Source organism: Cyrtonyx montezumae, unplaced genomic scaffold (assembly GCF_038088225.1).
Source record: "Cyrtonyx montezumae isolate F1298 unplaced genomic scaffold, pur_monq_1.0 scaffold_2, whole genome shotgun sequence".
Lineage (NCBI taxonomy): Eukaryota > Metazoa > Chordata > Aves > Galliformes > Odontophoridae > Cyrtonyx > Cyrtonyx montezumae.
The window spans coordinates 9,656,534-9,682,505 of record NW_027071936.1 but is presented as its reverse complement, the minus strand read 5'-3'; the positions used below and the strand labels follow the sequence as shown (position 1 = coordinate 9,682,505).

At 38.0% G+C, this 25,972-nt stretch overlaps 1 protein-coding gene across 1 annotated transcript in view; it reads left to right on the top strand.

The window, feature by feature from the left end:
* INPP4B (inositol polyphosphate-4-phosphatase type II B) overlaps positions 1–15,234 on the top strand; it is a 159,746-nt gene extending 144,512 nt beyond the window's left edge. Inside the window, exon 23 of the mRNA XM_065736333.1 lies at positions 13,513–15,234. Coding sequence (XP_065592405.1) covers positions 13,513–13,645 — 133 coding nt within the window. The 3' untranslated portion in view covers positions 13,646–15,234. The remainder of the gene's footprint in view (positions 1–13,512) is intronic.
* The last annotated feature ends 10,738 nt before the right edge of the window (positions 15,235–25,972 follow it).

The window sequence follows — 25,972 nt, the reverse complement described above, 5'->3', positions numbered from 1 at the left end:
TGGAGTTTATTAAATGAAATATGTATTGCTATGGAGTGGAAAAGTCAAATGGTCTTTTATAGCAAAAATGAGAACTTTAAACTTGTTTATCCATACTTCATTAGCTGTAAAATGCTAAAAGAGAAATAGTTTTGTTGCAGAGCTTAATGATCTGCACCACATTGTAACATGGCCCAAGCAAAGCCCAAGTAGTTGGTTGCTTGCTCATAAGTATTTTTTTCTTCTATTCACACTACAGAAGATGTTTACTCTCCTTTAAAGTGAGCTTGAAAGCTACACTGTTAGGTATGATGTTCAACACAATTTATGGTGCTGAAGAGGAATTCTGAGGCTTCTTTCATTCCTTTTGTGAGTTTTGCAGTAGTAGCCCTATGCATAGAGATACAAAAGCTCTGTCGAGGTGGGGAGTGGCTAAGTGGGCAATTTGCCATTGGAGAAATCTTTTCCAAAGCAACTTGAACTCTGAAAGCACTCATAATCCAGTTGTTACTACTGTAAAACAGGTAACTAGCATATGAATATCTAGGTCTCCGGTGCGCACCTTGGAGAACAGGTAACCACCTCACCTAGGAAGTCTGTCTCATCCTCGGGATGCTCTGTACACATATGGGAAGCCTGGGCTGCTAAGTCTGGCATCTAAGCACTTGATATTGCGGACCAGGGAGTATGCGGTATGCTGCTTTTTAAAGGATTTGCTTCAGTGCGTGGTGTAGTCATCCTGTAAACCAACTGAAAGTAAAACAGAATGAGGGGAGCAAAAAAATAGGAGAATTTGTTCTGGCACTCTACCCATTGTGGTTTAAATACATATCTAGCATGAGATACCAACGTTTTTGTTGTGGGCTCAGGGAACACAGGAAAGTTACTTTGGTGGTGCCCTTTTTTTTGTTGTTTTTTAAATTGCTGTTTAACTTGCACCAACTGCACTATTCAGGCTGCTTCCTCTGTTTTTCTACTTATTTCCTATGATAAAACACATTTCATGCTTTGCTATTTTGGGGGTAAAGGTCCCCCCTTTTTTTCATTTTGTTTCCTTTTATGTTTTTTTTTTCTTCTTTTAAGTTTCCTTGTTTATACAGACAGCAATGAACTTAAAATACTCTTATCCTAAATTGTTCCTCGTACATGTTGGGAGCTCTCCCAGACGTAAAGTTACTGTAGCTTAAATCATCTTTGGAGCACTATAAATTCTTGCAAACGCTTACGTATTTTAACATAAGTACTTATTTTTCAAAACATTATTCAGAGTTTCAGTGAGTGATATTCTGATTTTCCTGCTAAGGTTGTTTGGCATGTTTACTTTTAAAAGTGTTATAGCTACTATTAGAAAAAATATGCAACTGATCATTTGAAGGAAAGAGAGAAGGAGAGAGCTTTGTGGATAAAGCATCTCTTCATTAGGGAAACAAATGTTTGGTGACTTACTCATCCCTTGCCCTTGGGTTGTCTGTTACTTCTTCAATTGTTAATTATCCTGAATGTAAGAGAACATTATAGAGCCAATTGAAAACTGTCATTTTTTCCACTGAGATTTCCATAAGATGAGAATAATTTCATTTTCGCGTAGATTATCGTGTTTAAAATTTTTTAGTGTTCTGCACGTATTTCATTTCTAATAACTAAACTTGGGAAAGTGTCATTTACTATTTTATGCAGCAAAACATTTTGCGTTGATATACGGCCTTGTCTGACAAGTACAATAGCTGGCCTGCACTCGCTTGCTTTCTTTGTATCATCTATCTGTTGCCCTTAAATATTCATGCAAAAACAGGTTAGAACGTTTTTGCTAATTGCTTGCTTTAATCATGCTATAACGGAGTAAGAAGGATATCATTAATCTAGCGGTAAATAAACAGTGCAAGAGCCGACCCTGCCCCTGTGTATATTAGTGATAACAAGAGATGCCTGTAGCTAGTCAGCAATAATTCCTAAAAATTTCTTTTATTGTTTAATTGCAGCTTTTGTGCTTTATCGACTCTATTTAAGCTGTCAGTAGCAGCGCACTAATAGCATATTGCAGAATTTATTTTTAATTAATGTAGAATGAAATACTAATAAAACGAGTGCGATTCCAGCACACTTTCCACGTCATCTGCATTCTGGTAAGATAGTAGGAAGCTGATTCAGTGTTCAGTGAAGGTTAATTGAGAGTAAAACTGTGGAATAGTTTGGATTATTATATATGTTTTTGAAGACCCTGGTGTATGTGTCGATATTTATGTGTTCATAGCAGAAGGTGATTTAAGCAGTGTAAAAGTCTTGGTCTCTTGCTGTGTTCTCAACAGTGCAATGGATGCATGCTGTAGATGGGGTTTGGTCAGTTACCAGAAGCTTGTAAGTGCTGTGAGGCAGACACAGGTACAACCCAAAGACAAGGAGAGCAGCATCCTGCTCAAGCAGAGCAGGGCTGTAATTTTCCTTGGTTCTGTGACCATTAGCAGGCACCTGCAAGGCCTGGCACAGCCCTCAGAGCTCAGGAAGGACCTGGTGCTTCCAGGAAGGTTCATGTTGGTCATGCTCTAAGAAGTCTGAAGAGCGTTAGTATTTATTATACATTAAAAGGGAAGCAGAATTTCTTAAGGCCTGCCTTTGTAATGTGCATTTAGGGAAATCAAGTGCTTCTAATTAGTAACCCACTTTTTGTCTGCAGTGCAGGTTTTTGTTTAAAATTGCGAGCCTCACTTGTGGCTCACAATTATTCAGGGCAGATACTTGAATACCGCTGTCAGAAACACAGGCAGTACTTGAGTTAATGTCTCTCAGACCTGAGTAAGATGGGAACTGCATTCACATAACCTGAGTGTAACCCAGGGGATGCTGGAATTGCCTCCAGCACAATCTCACACAGTGCTGGGCTTTAGGAGCACAAGATATTTCAAATGACAGAGTTTATCTGGAAAATTGGTGTAGTGTTTATCTAAACAGTGAGCATCATGAGATGATGTCTCACTGAAATGTTTCTTAAACTGTTTTCCTTCCAGCTTACAAAATAACCAGCTTATGCAACAGTGGAAAAATGCACTGGAAACTAGAGAGAACTATGCACCATCTCAGGGAGGGAAGTTTTATATCTTCCACTAGCTTACTTTTTCCTTCCTGGGGAGGAAAGGAGGAAATGCAAGACAGAAATACTGTTCGAGCTGCTTCTTCATAATAAAGTAGTCTTACGTGATAGATGGATAAGTTTGCTAGAAAATTTTGGATGATCATGCTTTTATGTGCTTTAGAATTTTCTTACTAAAATAGTTTTTTTTTTTTTCCCTCATTATATGTATTTTTAAAATAGCACGTATCCTGCTTGTTTGTAAGTGATGGCAATCATCAAAATTAGCAGGAATATTTCGCTGCTGTACTGCTTTGCACTCTTCCACATGCAGCTTGCTGCAGACATACTGGGGAACACGCATTCTCTGCATATCTCTATCAGAGACCCCACAGTTGCAGGAACTGCCAGATTTCTGCAGTGTTTCACAAGCTGTGGTTCCCAAGGCATTGTAGTGACAACTGGGTGGGAGTTTAACCTTAAATCTGGTTGTGTGGTTGGGAGAATACAACCTGCAGTATGAACTAAAAAACAAATATTTGATAGTTTAATCCAGGTCAAGATGAAAACTGACTACTTGATTTTATTTCAGTCTGTCAGTGACTTACCTCAAAATTAAGTGATGCTTCCAGGGTAACTTAACTGTTCTTTTTCCTTCAGGAAGTCCTGAATGTAGTTTGTAGAGCATACGCTGAGGGCTGCATCTTTGATCTTTGGCAACTGTGAATTACTGTGGCTGCAGTGAGCCCAACCATGTCCTGGATTGACCATTGTAACAGTAAGGAAAGGCAGCATTATTGTAAAGAGGAGGACATTTGCCCTTGTCTTATAATTGATTTATTTACTGCCTGCTGCTAGCAAAGGCTTAAGAGAACAAGCATGAAATACACTGCTTCTTTTCACTTTTCACTATTGTTATAAGAAATTTTTAAAAGGTCATTTTTTCCTGGAAATTATAGAAGCAAAACTGTGTGGGTTTTCATTTCTTCACTCTCCCCATCAGTACAGTGTTATTTTTGCTTTGAAAATGGTGGTCTGTGCTAATGCTAACTTGCTGATATGAGGATGAATTTAGCTAAAAGAGCTTTGAAATGCACTGGGAAAGCTGCAGCAGTACTCTTCATGAAATTTTTCTCACAAGGATGTGAGTAGTGGCAACAAACAAAGAAATGGCTTCTGAAATATATGTGAATAGATTATTTAAAAGATTTCAAATTCAATCTCTTCCTTGCTAGCTGGAAAGAAATGTAGTTCCTTCTCAGAAGAGGGCTCCAGAAGATCTTCGCAGTCCTCTAAGCGAAGTTAAAAAAGCAAAAATCAAAAGCAGAAAAGTCTTATCAACTTTCCAAATTTCCAGCAGAAAAGTTTTCTTTTAAAACTCTTTATACCTTGCATATTACTGGAAAGAATAACAAACACTTATCAGTTCTTACTTTCAGTCCAGCCCTGTTGTTTCTTCTGAAGCAAGCAGACCAAAGAACTTTTGCACTTAGCATTCAGATAGTGTGTTGCTTGTGTTTTACAAAACTCTTAAAATCAGCCTGTTAAAGAAAAGAGAAGGTGACTTATTTGGTAGGGTGGTTGGGGTGGCATCTCCAAATCACTAGAGTCTGCATCCTAGCCTTTGCATTGTGGCGTAGCCAGTTTATGGTGGGATTTTTTTTTGCTGCATGTGGTGCTGTTGGTACCTTCTGCTGTTAGCTTGAGTTGGAAAAGCAGTTGTCAGATCTTTCCTATGATTTATCTTACACCAATGATTCTCTCTGACCTGAATTTCGTTACCCTACCTGTAGGTCTGAATCTAAATTAGTGTCTGATTTTAGCTCCATTGTTCGTTGAATGGCTGTTCAGTTGTCCAGCATGCCTCTTCTGTCTCTTAAACTAGCTTTGCCACTTCCTTCACCGCAGGGGAAAAAAAAGACCCAAAAATCTTTGCCGAAAGATTAGGGGTGATTCATGAAGATTTTTCGTTATCAACGAGAGGTATTTAAGACCCAATTTAGTCGTTTGTGAGAGAAGATTGATCACAGGTTTATGTATCACAGTGTTCTTTGAGCTAGATGTATAATTACATCCTTAGTAGAGTTCTTTTAACTATGACATAAACATACTGGAAATAACTGTGACTCAGTAGCCAATTATACCAGTGCCATAACTTTTTGGGAGGGGAAACATCTGTGTATTCAAAACTTACTTGAAGGATGTCATCATCATCATCGCTTCCCACATTCTCAGGTCACTATGAAACCTGGGATTTGATTTGTGGGTTGGTTGTGATGGTTTTGGTTGGCTTTTTGTTCATCTTTGTTTGCTTTGTTCCTGCACTAGGATATATAGATAGTGTTTGCTTTAATATTATTTGAACATTGGATTGAATTTCAAACTTTGTGAGAGAAATTCCTCAGAAAAGACTTAGAAATTTTATCCTGAGGATTTTGCTTGTAAGTAATCCTAATGCTGGATAGAAGAGTGTCTGGGAAGATTATTAGTATCATATTTTGGGAGGGGATAAAAAGATAAACTTCTGTAGAATTTATGTGTATTACTGCACATCAATATTGGTAAATAGTAGGATCAAATAGCAAATCCTCTACTTTAAGTCTAATAATAGGTGAAAATCATGTTTCAAAAATCAATCAGCTGTCTTGGCAGGTAAAGAACCTCTCCTGTAAACTGTTTTGTTTCTGAAAGTAACCTCTCACAAGGTACCAGCATGGCTGTGCAGTACTTGAAGCCTTTGTTCATACCTACAAATTACAAACCACTGGTGTATATCTGCAGGACCTGATCTTTCTTACTTTATGCAGTAAAGTTATTAAATATCTCTTGGCACAATTCTGGACAACTGAGACCAGCCTTCTCATAGGCAGTTTTGGGGTTGGCACAACCAGGAAACCGATGGTTCCCACGTAACGGGTAGTGGTCTGTGATCTCATTTGTCAGGGAAGGGAACATAGGCAATTTCAAGTGAACTTGGTTTTGCCATTCAGCTTTAGTGGCATGGAACTGCCAAGGGCAGGTTTAAAGTGTTGTATCTCTACGAGTGACGAAATTACTTCCTCAGGAATTGGTTTTGATATTAAAGTGTAGTCATGTGAACCAACAAATGGTACTTTGATGCACACTAGCAAAGAATAAATGAGAGTAGACTTTTTTTTTTAAAGTATATGTATTTTTCCGAGATTTATATCAAAATTAACTTGTCTTAATTTAGAGATGATGTCAGGTAATAATGTGATGTGGTTGTGATGGGATGTGGTTGTTTGCATGGAAACCAAGCATTTTCTGACCTCTTATTAACACAAGACAGTGTGCTGATCAACCTGTTGCTTCTTATTGAATCATCATGGCCTGTCTGCAGTGCTGTTTAAGGTCTGTGACCACAGCTGAACTTTCAGTAGTCTAGTGGTTCTGACAAGCACCTCAGAATTGAATCTTTCTCTCTGGAATGACTAAGTAACCATAAGTCTAGAGGTCTGAGTGCAAAACCAACAAACTGCCATGCATTAACTGTATTTTTAAAGATCTAAGTATCATGTTGTTATGACAACAAAATGATTCTGCTACCTCATCAAATTCAGTGGACAAGCCTCATGTTATTTAGGAAATAAGAAGGGGAAGGAGAGCGTAATATAATTGTCATGAATGTAATAAAATTGTAAAATAAATATTTTGATATGTAAACAGTATAATTACTGTAATATAATAAAATATATTAAACAAGGGAAGGATGAACGTATTAAGGAAATAGAGGACCTTGGCAAAAGAGATTATTAGACTTTGTAAAGAAGTCGCAGTACAGAATGACACAAAGCTGTGCCAGGGAAGATTCAAACTGCGCGTTAAGAAAAATTACTGTGAAGGAGGTCAAGTACTGGAGTTGACTTTGTAAAGCAGTGGCTCGTGCCCCACGCCTGTCAGCAGTCAGGAAGCAGTTGGACAGTGCCCCGGGCAGTATGCTTTCACTTTTCTTTGGCCCTGCAGTTGTCACCCAGTTGGACTAGATGGTCTTCATATGTCCCTTCCAGCTTACTTATTCTGTTCTGGTTTTTTTTTTTTAGGGAAGGTAGTGCAAGATGAGGGAGGTTTAGTGTGACGAGTTGATGCACATAGTAGGAGATACTGCTGCTGTATAATTAGTAAAACATCTGTCTCTGAATCACTGATGGAATTTGTCAGTGTTCTTATATATGGGAATACCATTCAGTTTCAGTATTGCCAGTTGTTTTAAATCTGAGTCGTGACTGTAGTATCACCTAAGTGTCAAAAATCTCGCATTTTTCACTTTATTTAATGACATTTTAGTTTGTGGAATATTTAAGTTATTGACAAGGAAAATAGTTATTGAAAAGATTGTTGATGCAGAAAATGTTTCTGCTACTTTCCTTCCTACATTTTCCATTTAAAATGATTCAGAAACATCCTTTATTCCTTGACAGAATGTTGGAGGTTGTATATATCGATTATATCTCTCAACATGGAGAGGTTTTTGCCCAGTATTCCTTTACCTGTTGTACGTGAGTTTTGCTGATTCAGCAATCCTCTTGAACAGGGCTCAGATCAATTTATTTCCTTCTCAATCGCATTTTATTATTTCAGATGTTGTGGTGCAGTATCTTGATTGTAACCAAGAGATGTTAGCAAGGGTCTCATCTTCCCCTTTGAGAAAGAACTGTAGTGCTGTGCTGTATGTGGAAAGGGCTGATCTTTTTCTTAATACAACTGGAGGATTTCAGTGAACCACAGTAACACAAATAATGCAGAAATTAAGGAGCTTTTACTCCAACTTCTTATGTAGAAAATTAAAGGAAAAATAAAGTGGATAGTGTTCTGTTTAAAAATCTTGAGAGGGGTTTGAAAAACTCGTAATTGAAGCTCCTTTAAAGTTCTGAATTGTGATAGTCTTAAGAGGAGGAGGTAAGTTAGCGGAATTGTGTAAGATTGAGAACTGCTAGCAGTCAGTTCTATTTGAAGAAATGTCTTTGCTGCTATTGTTGGAAGGGATTGAAAAGAAGCATCTCACTTTTGCCATTTTTCTAAGTCAGCACTGACGTTTGACAAGAAAAACCCAGAAGGCCAAGAAACTGCTTGCTTCAGTCTGTTCAAAAAAAAAGAAAAGGCAAATTCCCAAAAGTATTAGTGCTATATGGCATGAATTCATACTGAAGTCACTTCTAGTACATGTGGGAATCCTTGCATTGATAGAAAGCTACATAGGCATTTTAACTGAAGGACAGCTTTAGGAAAATTTAGCATCATTAGTATCATTAACAGCTGGAGGTGGAGAAGTCCTACCAGGAGAAGCAAAGCTGAAAAGTATTCATATGTCTCGTCCAAAAACACTGCGCAGGGATGGCCAAGCACTGCGATTGGTAATGAAGAACTGGAGTGTGCCCTCGTATGTTCAGAGGCTTCTTTTTTAACTTGCACAATTTTCATTGACTCAAACTGCTTGCAGCTTCGATTTATCATCTGAATTTAAAGACAGTACGAAATACTGCTATTTTGCTCTATCTCATTTGACAGGCATGCAGTGTTATCCCAGTAGGAGTCAAAGATGATAAAACAACAGCTGAGAAAGAAGGCAGATTGAAATGGTTATATCATCATTAAACTTAGAGCACCCTCGGCTGTCATTGATGTTATTTGTGCTTTGCTGTAAGACTCAAACAATTTTGAAAGTAATGAATATAAATTGTACTTTAGGTTAGAGAGGTGTTCATTGACCCCAAATATTGTGGATTTAGAAGTTTTCACTATTTCTCTTAAAATGAAGGGGGGCGTGGGGGTGTGCAATACAAACAATATTTTTGAAGCCTTCTTCTGGTGCTTTGGTGTAACTTCAGAGCTCTTAAAGTATGTTTTGTGATGGAGAGGCCATCTAAAGCTATTGGCTGTACCTTCACAACACAGTAGTCGGATACAGCTCTGCTCTGGTTGTGTTATGTCAATCAGAAGCTGAAGAAATCCAGCTGACGTAGCACCAAGTGGATGCGTGCTTTTTGGTGCAGTAAAACTTAGGCCAGATTTTGGTTGGCCAGGGGTAGTAGCGTGGACCCCCTACAGTCTAGTGTAGGTCTGTCTTTGTTTTTCTTTACAGAATCACTGAATTGCAGGAGCTGGAAGGGATCTGTTGAGATCACCACTCCTGCTAAAGCAGGTTCCCTCCAGAAGGTCACAGAGGTAGGCATCCAGGCAGGTCTTGAATATCTCCAGAGAAGGAGATTGCACAACCTGTCTGGACAGGTTGTTGCAGGGCTCCATCACAGTTGCTCCTGCGACAGTGAAATTCTTCCTTCTGTTAGTACAGAATTTCCTGTGTTTGGTTTCTGCGCATTGCTCTTTGTTCTACTGTTGCTCATCACCAAAAAGAGTCTACCGTCATTGACTTGACTCCTGCACTTGAGATATTTCAGTCACTGTAGAGAACACTTCAGGGTTTGCTAGATGTTGCTGCAGTGCCTTGAGAAGTAAGTACTCGCAGTGCTTAGCAAGTCACCTGTTTGTGTTGAAGTATTCTTCTTAAATTAATAACATGTTTAGGTATTCCTTTCAGCCTTGTTCTTAGGTAGCTAATAATGGAGTTGAATCCCCTTGCTCTATTTTGAGGATGTCTTGTCAAATCATGCATAGAATGATGTGACTGATTTGTAGCACGGAAGTCCCTGTGCGTCAGCTGTTCACAGTGGTTTTCCTGGGGGTAAGGACTTACTGCGTTGAAAGACACTGATTATTCTTTTTAGCATATCAAAGAGCAAATGTACTGTAGGGTTTTTCTACTAAAAGAAAAAAAAATAGAACAAATGGCTTTTGTCTGAATTTCCGTCATTATAACTGCATAAATTGCACTGATGCTAATGGGAGTTTTAGAAGCATAGATAAAAGACAGTCATGCTGTCAGTGAGATATGGAGTAAAACTGAGCAGGACGCTCTACCGAAGCAGGAGGATTGCGTCCCCAAAGGGGCACCCTGCAAGCATCTAGCTCAGCCTGCTTAGAATAAACTGTCAGCATGCAAAACTAGTACTCTCCAGAAGGTAGTGCCTAAGCAGTTGCAAATGCCATGGATGTGCAAACTTGCTGAACACTGAGCTGTGCTGCTGCCCAGATGGACTCAGAGAAAAGGGAGTTGAGTCTCTGTGTCAGCTCTGCCATAAGCACACCTGATATTTGTGATGGGAGACATCCAAGAGAACAGTCCAGAAGCACCAAGAATATGAGACTGGGAAGGAATCAGCGAGTCTGTGTGCTGAGCTAAAGCTTAAACCAGGAGGCTCACCTCACAGTTGGAGAAAGGAGGAGAAAGAGCAGTTAACGGTTCAAGAAACAAACTTGGAGGAATCCTGTAGAGGTTAAGAAAGGAAAAGGAAAAATAGCCAAGAGCGTGTTTTTAGAAGTGCATAAAAATACATGGTGACTCAGAAAGATAGTGAGGAGAAATACACCGAGTCCTCATGGCTAATCATAAGCGATAACGTTATCGTTGTGAGCAGAAGGGGAAGGAAGTGCTGAGGGGTGGACTCTAAGAGAAAAGCGTTAACTGGAGTGGTCTGATACAGAACAATTATTTCTTTCAATGTAAGCCATGATACTGAGGAATCAGCAGAAGTATAGCTTTGCTCCTCAACAGTTTCAGGGAGGATTTGCTCTAAAATATTGTGTGAATTCTATCCAAGTTGGACTGATGAATTCTTGAGAACATAGAGTAAAAGCAGCAGATGTGCTGACACCAGTCATTGCCTAGACACTATTCAAACAGTAGGAGGTTTAGAGTAATATACAGATTGAAAATTCAAAGCTAAGAAATAAATGAATAGCTTATATTCAGAGACTTTTCAAAACAGAAAAACATGTAAGGAATGGTTTTGATCAGCCCATTCCCCAGGAACCCATCTCCAGGTGCAGTTCCTATACCTCTTTTACTATCCTAGCTCTACATGCTCAGTGTGGCTTTTAAACATGCGAGTCAGGCTGGCTGTCTAAGGTGAGGGTAACCACTTCTGTTTTGCTTCTCATTTTCATGGGGTTGTGCAATACTACCTTTACTGGCCTGTTGTCTCTTGATTGTCTGCTAGTTTCTTCTTTCTTGGCGGCATACCTGGGACTTACACTTCTGAAAAAGGACTGTGTTACAGTCTGATGTATTTTGAAGTCCACATAAGGAGGAAAAAAAAGCTATCATTTCATCCTGGAATATTCATAGTAAATAGAAATCTCATTATTTTTACTGCCCAAAGGAAGTCCACGAGCAGGAATCCTGAGCACTTGCAAACAGAGATAAGTTCAGAGGGGCTGAAGAGGTGATGCTATAATTCTACTTGTGCAGAACTTTGTCAGGCTACAGTAGAAAAGAGTGGGAGTGACTTGAAAGTATCCCTGCTGCTCTAGTAGGAAAGAAGCTGTGCAACTGGCAGAGTAGAGCTTCACTGTAAGCAGACCAGTTCCTAGCTGGGCCGACTGAACGAGGTACGAGGTAAATTTCTTAGGGGAATGCAGGTGTGAGCCTTTAAATAAAAATAAATGCTGTTGACTTCACTGATGAATTTTTTAAAGAAGTCAATTTGCCATCAACTCTAATTATTTTTGAGTAGTTGCAGTTGTTTCAAAAAGGAGCATGTTTTTGCCTGTATATTTCTTACTCACTAGTAAAGCAGGACTGAAAAACCTGTGAAAACCATGGAGACATTATTTTGTCAATGCCACGCTGTGACATTTGTGATCTTTTTTCTTTGTTTCCTTAGCTGTTTTTTTACTTCGTTATTTCATTTCTGTTTCAGTGTGTGTGTTGGTTGTAATGGTAGTATAGTTCATCTTGTAAGTTACGTGGTGTTAACTGGTGAATAGTGCCCTGAGGTAGTAGGCACTTAGGAGGCCAAAATGGATGCTAGTCATTGTGCTTCCCTTGTCAGCTGCAGAACTACTAAGTATATGCAAGTGCTTGGCATAAATCAGTGTCATCAGAATGGCTATGTAGTTTCGCTTTGTTGTCAAAATAAATGCCTACTTGTTGGCTTTCTTTGCTGTTTAAATGCTGTTCTATTTGTTCCTAACTTCCCCTATTTAACAGCAGACAAACCCAGGGAGCACTGAATGAATCGGATGATCCCGAAACAGGCTGTCTAACTGATAACAAGCCAACTTCTCGACACTTCTATCCTGTCGCCTTGCTGCTTGTCAGCTCACACTTGCTGGTTGTGTGGCTTATTTTAAGTCTTGCTTTGCTATTAGCCAAATATCAATAAACTTCACCTGTGTTCCTTTCTTTTTCTACAAACAGCAACTACTTTAGACAAAGTAAATTATGCTGTATTATTTCTACAGTTTCAGACCTTAAGGAATCATCTTCAAGATACAAATGTCTGAAATGTACAATGTTTTCATTAATTTTTCTGAACTCTTAAGAAGTATACTATGCATTGAGTGAATTGATTTGCTCTTTCTGTTCATGGTAAAGCTTTCCCACTGTAATTAGCTCAAAGAAAGCCCACTTACGATGCTGTCACTGTGTATACAAAAGATGTGGAATCCTGAATGCTTGAATCCCCTTTTTCCAGAGTAACTAGTCTGTCAGAATTAAAAATGGATTTGCACAATACAGACTGACCCCCTCCCAGACAAATTTTACAGGGTGGTGGTTTGTAAGACTTGCTTTCATTGTGTTATTTTCATTGATATTAGCTGATCGGATCTTATTTGTTCAAGAAATGATTTTTTCTTTGCTACAACTAACCTTTTTCTGTCAAGTAACTAAGTGGAATATAGTTAGTTCTGTTTTGTAATTAGATTAACCTGTTTGTTATTGTTGCTTTAGTTGCATTTGCTTTGGAAACTCTTTTATATTCTTTTTTAAAAAGTCTGGTTTATGTCTTGATGCACCACTTTGGCACTTGTGACTTTTGTACTGTATGTGAACAAACATCCTTCCTTTATAAAGCAGAGAGTTGGATTGGGCTCTTTGAAAAGCCATTCTCTCTTTTTTTCATTGCAAAGCTGAACATAGGGGAAATGATGCAGAGATGAAACTTTCCATCAGAAATCTATAGGGCCAGACTTAATAAAATGCCTTATTCCTAGAATACGCATTTTTATGGCAACTTGTAATCTCACATATATAGTAAACAATCTGAAAAAAAAAGTATAATGTTTAAAAGGCAAATATATTTCTGGAATTAGAATGAAATGTATCATTATTTAATTTTTTATTTTTTTTAACTAAACTTTAAACCTCAAGGGTAAATATATTAGGGGGAAAAAAATGTTATCACCTATTTCTGAGGGCAATAACTGTACTGGGCCTGGCCTTAGATTTAATTTTGTAAGATGTATCATCACTTGTGGAAAACAAAAATGTAGAGTTGAATCTTTGTTATTTTTACTTCAACTGCTGCTGAAACTCTGCAATGAACAAATAAAGCATATTTATTTATTTTGTGTTTCATGAAGTTGTACTTTTTCCCCCCTTTCACTAGAGAAGGATGCCGCATAGAGAATGTACTGAAGAATGTCAAATGCAGAAAGTATGCATTCAACATGATACAGCTGATGGCTTTCCCAAAGTACTACAGACCTCCAGAAGGGACATATGGAAAAGCTGACACCTAAGTTTCACAAAAAAAAATGTAATCAGGAACATATACCATGCTAATTAGTGAATATAAAAAATGCTGTTTATGACTTAATCATTTGGAATGTGTATCCAGTTGAGGTGTTATTTCATGAGGTTTAACATTTTAAAAGTAACAGCAGTTAGTCATCATTAAATAAAATATTGGTGATATAAATATTCTCAAAACCAAGTACGTTCAACTAATCTTTGTGAAGTTGAAGCTTAGCATGATTCATCAACCAAATTGGATATTGGGTCTTGGGGCAGCTTGATGGGTGATTAAAAAGGGAAATGTCATTTGCAATAGGAACTGATGTTATCAGTCTGGAAGGGAGCATTCTGACTCTGATCCAAAGCCTGAGATTTGAATTGAAGGATCTCTTCCTGCCAGAAATGGTGTTTTCTGGTACTAGCAAAGCTCTGAGGTCGTGATCAGTAATAATTTAATCCTCCACGGAATTTTTCATGAAAGTTGCAAGTCTTAATACCTAGGGTAAATACAATTTTGGTCATTAACGTTTGTTTTCTTTACGTGAACGTGTTAATTTGACGATTTATTTTTAGTAATTACTGCCTGTAATTTCAGTAATTCCATTCTGGTTTGTTGCAGTTCATTTGGATGTATGGCTTTCTGTACCTAAGTCAAGTACCACTTATTTCGCTTAATCTTGCGCATAAATCACATTGAAATCAGAGTTCTTCAGTGTGACTTGTATCTAACCTGTTGTGTTCCTGTTCATGGTAAACCCTTAAAACCAAGCTTTCCTTAGTGAGAGGTAAAATGACTTGTATGCACAGGAGTTAACATATTGTTAGGCTATAAAAACGTGTTTTTACGGAGCCTGAGGGAAATGTTTTAATTACAGTAACCTCTTGTATTAGGATTAGTTAGCTTCTGCAGCTTGCTGATTTGTAAGAAATTTGTAATGCTGCATGTAGATGTTCCAGGATAAAGAACAGCGATGAGCTTTAAAAATGAATGTTGATGCTTTTGCCAGTTTGTGTTAGTCCTGAAATGTGTCTTACGAAGAACGTTTGTGTTTTCTAATTGTCTCTATTTATTGCTTTCTTCAGCCCCTCCTGAGAGAAATACAGTTAACAGAAAACAGGTGTCCACTGGTTACTGACCTTTATGTGATGCATTTATTTTAAGAAAAAAACATCTAGAGCAGGAGTGTAAGAATGCCAAATGAAACTGCATTGGGAATTTGAGTATCTGTAGGAAGTTGTAGTTGCTGTGGATAAAGTGGTTAATGTTTTCTTGCTTCTACAGAAGTCCAAGAAATCTTGATGCATAGTGAATTACAATTTGTTTTTTCATCTATTAAGACCTGTTACTGAGTATAAACCTGTAACTGCACTGGTAAAAATAATTGCTTAAGCACCAGATTGTGCAAGCTCTATTTGGTTACGTAGAGATTAACTGTTGTGAATAAAATTAAACTCTCTTGTATGTTTGCAAGATGAGGCTTTGGAACATGTAGAAGTACATCAGGAAGGGATCTTCATTCCAATGCTTTGACTTCAATGAAGCCGAGAATTCACCTATACAATACATTTACATAATTGGAACATTTTTGCAAAGTAAATTAATATGTTTGAAAAGGGGTTTTGTGCATTTGTTGCTTATTTGTATTTTGTCTCCATTAAAATACTATTTCATGAATGGCTTCTTTGCTCTTCTAGAACGTATTTCAACAGCAGTAGATGCCAGAAGAGCTAGCCATGCATCACAGGAAGATAATACATTGCCTTGACTTTTCCTGTCATGTACCAGTAGGCACTACTCGATGGATGGGGGATGTGCAGATAAAGTTGTGTGCACTTAAATATTACAGCTTTTCTACACAAAATTTTATTTGCAGAGTTACGGAGCCCAAGTCTTCCTGGGAAATTAGTGTTCTGTCAGTCTGACTGCCGCTCTCGACCTCACTTTGTTTCTGCTGTGTTTTATTACTAACTTAAAGGAATATGAGATATACAGCTGAGAAATAGTGGTAACTTCCTTAGGCACCTCGGAAATAATCCCAATGATACACATAGAGTAGAAATGCTGGTCTTCCTACAGTATTTCTGAAACAGTCTGTGAAATTCTGGGCAAAGACAATATTCAGTTGTGGGTACTTTCGTTTTTTACAGTTCTTTAACTCAGCCTCAGGTGATTTCTGTCAAGTTCAAAATATGAAATTCTATAAATTTATTTTTTATTAATGAAATATTCTCTCAAGATCTTGTCTCAGCATTTATTCTCACTAGGGTTCTGCGTTATTTTGACAGTAATGTTGCTTTTATATTTAAAATGCTTTCATCAATGAAGCCATGCTTTTGAGGGGGGGGAGAAAAAAAAACCAACCACCCAACACAGTACTGTTCTTTTTATTATAACAGGTACACCCAACAAATTTCACTGGGCTTGGGCTGTTACAGAAGAGCAGGTTGGGTTCTGTTTTGAATATGCCTGAACTTTTTCATGCCAGTTTTTTCCACTGGAATGTCTTTTTGTAGGTCACTAGGACTCTTCTAAAACCTTATGCAATTCCAAGTGTCCTAGGAGAGCTTTATTGCTTCTGTACTGAAGGAGGCTCAACTATTTCTTTGTTTCGATGTTGTCTGCCACAGGTCTCCAGCATTTTATTCAGTCAGAGGCTGTCTCACCAAAATTGGAGTTGTCAATGAATCATGGATTCACAACTCGTAATTTTCTAGTTTGTCTTTTGTAAAGAAACAAAGATCTCTTTGCTGCAGGTTGGTAGTTTAATTGTATGTTCACTCTGTACAGAAGACACAAAGTCGTGTCTGTTGTTTGAATGCCCAGCAGAGGAGTTGAATCATCCCGAGGTCTGTCTTGAATGAGTCCTTGTATAGCACTGAGTTACGCAGGAGTAGAATTCAGCGAGTAAATCTTCATTAGAAAGCTACACAATTCGTTTGCATGAAGTTAAGGAAACATACTCATTTAGCAGTGTATGTGTGGGACGTGTTCTGTAGCAGCTTGACTTAAAATATTTTTTCCTCGTAGACGATTACAATATTGCTATAATTAATACAGAAAATTACAGGCTTGACATTATTAGGCAGGTGTTTTTGCTTCTGAAGTCTTCTTTTGTAGAAGTCTAAATATGTTCTTATTACTGCTTATACTTTGACTTTCATAGAGCAATTAGGAAACAAGATTGGTTATCTGATTTTATCAATGTGTACCTGTACATTTTGGTGAAATGCTGATATGTGTTAAGAGGAACAAATTGTATAAGAGGATGACTGAAAGAAACAAAATATTAATGGGAAAAGAGCCTTAATGGAGGCTTTTGCCTCCATTAGTTTTTCTACTGTCCAAATTTTGGCATTTTTTAAGGTAAAATAGGGAAATTAACACTTTGTCTGAAACAGTCAATCTGGATTAAAATTCACTGATTTTAGGTGAATTAAAATGTAATGATATTTTAAATAATCAATAAGAATTTAGGTACAAGGTGGAATGTATTAATTTGAAGCCCACTGTATTTTATGCCTATTTTGACTTCCAGAAAATAAGCTTATTCTTACCTCTGTTTTTATCACAAATTCCAGGAAATGCTATGGACAATTTATAAAAAGTAGGAAATGCACTGAACAATAACAGGTGTAATATTTTAACTGCATTAAAAACTATGTGGTGAAATTACTTATGGTATGTAATCAGTTAACAGACTAAAATGCATACTGTGCGAGTTGGTCGTGTTATAAAATCAAAACAACAACATCTCTTTTTTACTGTAAAAAAGTAAATGTTATGTACAGGCAATGCCATGAGATATGAATTTGCTTCTTACTTTTCACTTATTCACAGCTTAAAAGGATATGTTCACATTCAGAATGCTTTAACATGACTTACTGTTTTTTAAAACACAATCTTACCTTGTAAATTGGGGTTGTAAAAGCAGAAACTCTCAGAACAGCATTTGAAAACAAGCTCAAAAAATGAGACTTCGGTCTCTAGAACATTGAGATTTTTCCTTAGTCATCCAACCCATGAACTGTTGTGTTGTTAGAGTGTTCAGAATGTTCTGCAGCATTCAAGTGCTTCTTTCTCTCAGCATCACATGAATAAGTAGCATGCCACAACAATAAATTTCAGTAATTCAAGGTGAAAATTTTTGATTTGCTCAATAAGAAGATTATGTAGAGATTTAAGTAGAAGAAATTTGTGAGCCAATGTATTCATATTCCAGAGAGCAGAAGCATAAAGCATGTGGTTTGTGCGCTAACAGGGAACAAGATTTATGATAGAAATCTGAGTGTAATAGGTTGAGTGCTCAGAATCTGGGGTTTGGAGTGGTGAGATTTTGGGGCAGTGCTGCTTTAATTGGGATCTCTCACTACAGTGTTCTGTACTCTTTCCATCTGTCTAGCAAAGTGCTTTAAAAGCTCTTAGCAATTCTTTTTTGTTCGTGAAGTGTCTGACTTCAGAATTTCTAAAATCCCAAGTTACTTTGGTACTTGTTTTCATTTGGTGTAACTGTTCCTTGTAACGTTCATGTCTCACACTCTCGTGTACATGGGGCTCAGTATAATATTAACAGGACTTCAGTCCAGTGTGTGTGTGTGCGTGTGTCCAGAGAAATAAAGCACAACTAAGCAATTCAGATCTTTTTATACGTCAGGAATTTAGCTTTTTGTTTCACTGCTGTCTGTAAGCCATGCTCATTGTACACTGTGTGTATATTTTTATTTAAATAAATGTGATATTTATTTTTTATGTTTCTGACTTTTTTGTTACTCATTTTTCATTTTCATGACAGTGGTCTTGCCCAGAGGGCACGCTATGCACGATGGCAAAAGAAGAGTGTTTCCTCCTAAAATAGTTGGAGTAGTCTTGTCACTGCTATGACTGCACAGTGACTGAAAGCCTCCAGTGCAGCACTGAGAAGCTTGTAATGGCCATACATTGATTATTACTATTATTCCTAATGTGTTACTACAATTTTCATCTCAGAACCAGGTGGATTAAAACCAAACGAAACATTCACTCACTCCTGAAGCAATCCCTTTCACGTAACTGCTAATGTGTAGACAATTATTCAATGTAGAACAGGTGGAACCAGCATCTTTCATAATGAAGACCATTACAAAGTTGATGTGGCTGCACTTTTGGTATGGTGAAGACAGTTCCAGACCTTGGGAAAGGTGGATCTTTTGTTGAGATCCAGACTTGTTATGTGATCAGCCTACTCTATAATAGGTAAGTTCTCCATGGCTAGCTGAAATGCAGCAGAGCTTTTTTGTTGGGGATATGGTAAAGTATGTACACCTCGTCTATTTTGTGTTTAGAAGCTTATTATATTATTGACTTTCTGCATTTATGCTTGTATATTCAGTTGTTTTACAGTGATAAATTCCTTGGGATGCTAATTACCTGCAAGATAACCTTTAGAAAACACCAGGAGCTATGGTTATTATGGTTGTAAGTTATAAAACAGATGTTAGCATTCAGCCTAAAAAAAGTTGTCTCCTACTAATAAAAGCGACAGTATTTTTAAAAGAACTTGATATTATTTTGTATGCTTTCAGATTTTATCTTCTATGTCAAATAAGAAGCACTGTTTTCTCGTGCCAGTATAGCTGGAAAAAAAAGCCCTACAACTCTAATGAGAGTGGAATAAGTATGATAGTAAAAATGCATTCTCGCCGTTTCCCTTTCCAAAGATATCTGGGGTCACGTTTGAGTAGTAGTATGATCTGAGCAATTGCTTTTACTAACCAAGTTGGTGAGAGCTCTGTTGTGCACCTCCAGATGAGTATTCTGTGGCTCTTTAGTCGTTCCGTGACAGCTGCTGTTAATGTGATTAAGGACACTGAGGTCCTACAAAATAACTGGACTGTGTTCTGCAGGCTTTACCCACATACGTTTATGTCTTGAGCCATAGCGGGGCCTGTAAGTGTGCCTAATGCATGTGTTGATTCCAGCTGTAAAAGCTACTTTTCATGAAGGATGAAAATGGAGGGGAAGGTGCCCCCAGTGGTCCTCCCCATGGTGTGTTTCTCAGACTGACTCTGATGTTCCCGTCAGCAGCAGCTTGGAAGAGCTCAAGCCTCGACTGGCTGTTGCTCCGTAATGTGCCGTGATCAGGAATCTGCTGATGGGCTGTGATGAGGCTTTGCCACAAGTGTGTTGTTGAGGCCTCTAATGAGAAAAAAAAGGGTACACTCAAAGGTGATGAAGAAGGGGAAGGAAGGAGTGAATTTTGTCAGTGGAAATCAGTGCCTGGAAAAACGTGCCGTAATACTTGGCTGCATGTGCAATGCTGGGAGCGTAACCACAGAGGATCAAGGGAGATATACTGCCTTTCTGTTTCACCTTTCTCCAGCATAGAAAGAAAATCTCCACGGGTATCCTTTTTTCATGCAAGAATAATTTGTGATTGCTGTGATTTATGGGACAAAGAGTGCTTAAACTGCTGACTTGAACAAAATTAGAATTGTCATACATATTCACTGATTGTCAGAGCAGAATCCACCCTTTGGGTGGTATATCATTCCTTAGAGATTTTCTGTCAGTGTAAAGCCTAACATATTTTGAAATGGAGAAAAGTTTAAGATCTGATCCTTAAGTCATCATTCACAAGAGAAGGAACAGAAATGAAGCACTACACTTGAGAAATTAAAACCAAAGACCAGGTTTTCAGACAGGGTGAGGAAGCATTCTCATGCTTGCATATTGGTTCATAAGGAGTTGTTTGTGTTCTGTGAATACCATTTCAGTACACATAAAGTTGATGGTTTCCTGTAAATGATTACAATTAATAGTTAGCTAATTTACTTGTGCACAAAAGAAAGACACTGTTATAAGGGCGTGTATGCAGCAAAATATTAAAATACATATGAATGGCTTGAGAGCTGTTTGATAGTGAGACATAGGTTTCTATCCTGTTTTGGCACTTATCAAATGAAAGGACATCATCTAACTACCACATTTTGTTTTCTCTGGTGCTACTTAAATCAGGGTAGGATATGTCAGCGTAGATTCTGAGCACTTACTATTTGAACTTAATTACTCTGAGATAGTGGGTATTAAGTGAAAGTCTATAGAATCCCAAGTTAATGAAATGTCATAGTTTGGCTTTTAGCAATTTTCACGCAAGACCAAAATATCAGGGAACGATGACAAAGGATGTGTAAGAAAGATGTTCATTAATTTGGTTATCTGACCTGCTTCTGTTTCCAGTCTTTGTGATGAAGATCAAACTCATGTTCAGGTATGACACACTTGTGACTGGACTCCTGCAGCTGTGTTCTGCTGCCTGATTTGTAATATTACAATACTCTCAACCAGGCCCAGCCTCAGTAATTCCAAAGGGAACTTCTCAGTAAATTCATTCTTCCTACCACTTTGTTCCTTGTGTGACTTTCCAGCATTGTGGAGCAGCCAGCAAGCGTGACCACCCTCCTGCCCAGCCCTGGATATTGTGCTGTGGCACCTGGACTCTCGTAAGTATGGCAGCTCTATGGCTAACTGCTTATGTGATTGATTTCTGAGTTAAGGTTATGGGATGTGTGGCAATCATACACCAGATAAACAGATGTAAGAAAATCAAGGAGCAAAGATATTTCTAGCTGGATAAGGAGAGTCATTTCTTAACTTAAGCTATGCATTTTAAACTGCATTAAATTCATCCTCACCTCAGATATTACTGAAGTTCTGATACTTTGTTTTATGAGCTAGGTAGCTGCTACAGTGGAAATAGACAAACTGTCAACATAAATATAAAAAATGTCCTTGAATGGATACAAAGATTGTTGAAAAGAGGTGGCTGTCTGGCCAGATAGGTGCCACGCATATACATTCTCATACAGGCAAAATGATGTTGCAGAAAAACAATGGCATTGCTCACAAAAGCAAGGGACCAAGGCAGCACTTAACTGACAAGATAAGAAGTGAGTACAAGAATGAATCAAGACAATGTTGTTTTGGTTTTTTTTCTATGTTTTGTGAGCATTGTGTCTCTGGATTTCACAAAGATTAGAAGTTCTTCTAGAGGTTAATTAGGTAATGTAAATGTTCTTTACTGTTCCCCAGGAGCTTTTGATGCAAAGCAGACTAATTATCACTCTGGAAAGACAAGAATTAAAAGAAAATAACCTTACAAAGTATCAGTAAGTAATATTAGACAGGACCTTTAATAGCTGCTTTTAGCTTCTTATGATTCATCACCTCCACACTTGAAACAGTTGAAACAGTTATCAGAAAAATACATATGTGAAATTCAGGAGTTTTACTTCTTTTAATACCAGTAGGGAAAAAAAGAAGTGAGCATTTCTGAGGAGTGGAAAATAGGAGCCGTTAGCAGTTTTTGTGTGAACCCAGTTAGGGTGGGTAGCCATAAAATGCTGATAAGAATTAGGGTGCTTTTTGTTGTTGTTGTAAATAAAAAAATGGTGTGAAGCACCCAATTTCACTCAATTTATATTTATGTATTCATGGACATAGTTAATGGACATCAGCAGGGAAGATGTGCTCCCACACTTTCTAGAAGTCAACAGGAAAGCAGTGCACAGAATGCAATTCCCTTTTGCATTAAACTTATTAAGTCAAATGAATTTTTACAAGCACATAGGGCAGAGCTCTGGCACTTAATTCCTTTTGATCTTGCGCTTGCTAAATTCCATGTCCCACCGTGCTACCATGCAGTCTATTTTTAAGACATAATTTGTTTGGACATCATTAAAAAGAAAATACTACAACTTCTAGCAGCAATAAGGCACTACGCTCCCTGTCAAGTTATTAACTGACTGCATAAACATACATTAAAAAAAAGAACCAAGAGCATAAAGGGAAATTACAGTTTAAAAAAAAAAAGAAAGAAAAGCAAAAAAAATTCCCAATTATTCTGTTCAAAAACATGAAGCAAACTACATGCCTGATAGTGACTAATGCGAAGTCAGCTTGCAGGTAACTTTCACCAGTTTTGGTGCTGAGTGCACCTTCCTGTTACTGTGGCTGTTAAAGATCCTATGGAAAGAGTCTACTATGAAGCGATCGGTTTTTGAAGAGAGGCTATTTTGACTCAGTCAATGGATTTGTTTCATCATTAGAGTGATGCTAATACAAAAATATGTTGTACTATGACTTGTGTCCAGAAGGGCTCATATCCTGCTCGTGGATCCTTTTCCCGCCTGGCCGCTACTTAGAGGTGGTACAGAGTGATATATATAAGTGGTGCACATCTCCAGCACTAGGGTTGTCATGCTGTTTAAATTGTTACACAATGAGAAAACATTTAAAATATTTCAATTACTGATCATGCTGTGATTGCATTTAGTTTTTTAAGTGTTGTTAGCTTGTTTTGTTTTTGCTGGGAAACTAGTAATGGTATTTAGGATGGATTTGCTAACTTGGAGCAGACAGATTCACATTTGGATCCTTGTTTCAGGCTGGCTGTGGACTAAGGGTTTAAGTACCACCACAGACAAATGGACAAGGCCTTTGAGCTACTGATGTTATAGAGCCTTAGCAATCACAGTAAATTGACTAATTGCTCTATGTGGGTCAGCCAAGGAGAAGTGTAGCTGCATTTCTGTGCCTGGAGCTGTGTGGACCTAATAATCGTAGGTAGAAATGTTCATGGTTTGTGGTTGCAAGTCTGTGAATTATGGAAGCTGTCATAAGCCTTCAGTCTTTTAAGTGAGATGATCTCTTATCTTGTTCTATCTCCTTCTTAGCTTGTGATCTTTGTACCTTTGAACCTGCTGTGAGAGTCATAGGTAGAAATTTGATGTAAGAATTGGGCCGAATGTTCTGCTTTCACCTTGTCCAACAGTGACATGGAGCCCATTCTTAGGGAACAGTGTAAGAGCAGGGCTTCTGCTAGACAAGACTGCTCACGTAGCTCTCCTAGATTCTGGTAATCAGTGATTTAGGGACACCTGCAACAATATGTGTATTGAGTATTTGGGGCAAATGTGGGAAAAATAAAATAAAATTCACAAAGCTATGTAATGGGCCTTATCATAGAGTCACCAAGGTTGGAAAAGACCTACAAGATCATCCAATCCAACTGTTCACCTATCACCAATAGTTCTCATTAAAACACGTTCCTCAACACAGCGTCTAAACGTTCCTTGAATGCCTCCTGGGTCAGTGACTCCACCACTTAGCTGGTGTGGCTTGACCACTCTTTTGGAGAAGTATTTCCTAACATCCAATCTGAATCTTCCCTGGCACAACTTGAAGCCATTCCCTTTAGTCCTATCACTAGTTCCATGAGAGATGAGGCCGACCCCCAGCTCACTACAACCTCCCTTCAGGTAGTTACAGAGAGCAGTAAGGTCTCCACTGAGCCTCCTCTTCTTCAGACTGAACAATCCCAGCTCCCTCAGCTGTTCCTCATAAGCCCTGTGCTCCAGACCTCTCACCAGCTTCCTTGCCCCTCTCTGGACATGCTCCAGGTCCTCAATGTCTTTCTTGCAGTAAAGGGCCCAAAACTGAACACAGGTCTGTTTCCTCTATGCAGTCTTCCAGCCACTCTGCCCCAAGCCTGTAGCATTGCCTGAGGTTGTTGTGGCCAAAGTGAAGGACCCGGCTAGTTTCAATAGGGTTTAGATGTCTGTTTGGAAAGAAAAAATCCAGTATTTATGGCTGATTTTTCATTAGCAAAAAAACGGTTATTGCTGTCAGTGATCTATTCAAGCAGATTTAAGTTGATGTTCTTGGAAAGGATGGCATTACAAAATATAAGCAGATGTATGAAAAGTGCTTTCTATTAAATATATGTGCTTCAGTTAGTCTGAATTAAAATCATCCGGTCTTTCAATGAATCCTAACACTGTGAGCAGTATATAGATGCAGTGCTACAGAAATCTTTTTGTACCTCGTTCTCCCCATCAGCAGTTTTGATAACATAGCCTCCTGCTTTTATTTCTTGTGTGTATCTTAATTTGGAAATCTGAGTGGAGCACAGGATTAGGAAAACTGTTGTACAAGCTTCTTCTTTGAACACTTGAACTGTTCAAATAGCGCACTCTAAAAATTAAGTAAATGTGGGCTCGGTGAGTACAGTGCTCAAGTCGTGCTACCTAATGGCACCTCCAAAAGCACAGGGATCAGATTCACCCTGTGAAAATTCTGCGTTGTAGCTTTGCCAATTGCAGATGTAAAGCACTTCTGTAAAATGTAGGTGCCGAATCAGACTCTTAAGCCATGCCTATAATGAACTATATCTGCTTTTATTACACAGCAGGGATAATATGTTGATTAACCTTTTCGCAGGTAGGCTGTATTAAGGAGAATGACTGCTTTTCTGAGGCTTGAAAAAATTGTTTTGAAATAGTTTTTCATGAAACTTTGTGAAGAGAAGGTTATGATGTGAATTCCAGCAAGAGAAGTGAAGCATGGAACTTATAACAAAATTATTCTAAATACGAGCCAAAAAGATCAGAATCTTTCCGCCTAATTTTCTGCAGAATGATCAAATACAGTTCAGGAAATGTCAGGTGTAATTGCCACTTTCCTTCAAAATGCACATTTGTTTTATTCATCAGTTATAGAGCACGTTTTGTTCTCATCGTTCTGTTCTATTTCTTTAACTCAGCTTTATTTCTTACATCTTAGGCAGGCTGAAGCTTCATGTTCATGGATTTTATAAGGAAATCCCCCAGCCCCCCAGGTAAAATTTTGGAGTAATACACACTGCAATAGTAAAGTGTGTGTGGAACACAAAAGGGAAAATACCACATACGTTTGGCAACAAGAAAAGTCAAAATGTGCTCTGTAAATAACATTCTTAGATAAATACACAAGGGCATTGGTAAGGTCTTCATGGAAGTTATAAAATTAGTTAAGGAAATAATTGATGGATCTGGAACAGTCGGAGTGTTACTCTTTGTTATTCTGGTTTTGCTCTAGGTTTCATTTTGAAGATCTGTTCTTGTGGTTTTCTTTTTTTATTTATTTTGGTATGTTCCTTATTTCCAATTTTTTCATGAGGAGATAAATCAGTGGAGATTTTATACCTGACGTGCTCTTTGTCTGACAAAGAAAAGACCACAAAACCACAACACTTGTGAAGAATCCTGGATATCATCATTTTTGATCAGAACTTAGAAACTATATTAGCATTACAATTACGTATCTGTAATAGCAACCTCAGCCCTCTAACATGCTAATGAATACCTTTTCATTTCCCACTTCAGCAGTTTCTTCAATCATTTTATCCTACTGTACTGCTCAATACAAGACTGTGTGTGACAAGGAAATGTATCTACTATTAACATAATGCATGTTGAAACACATAATGAAGATGAACAGCAACTAAGGCAACTTAAATTCTAGTTCAGCACACAAAATA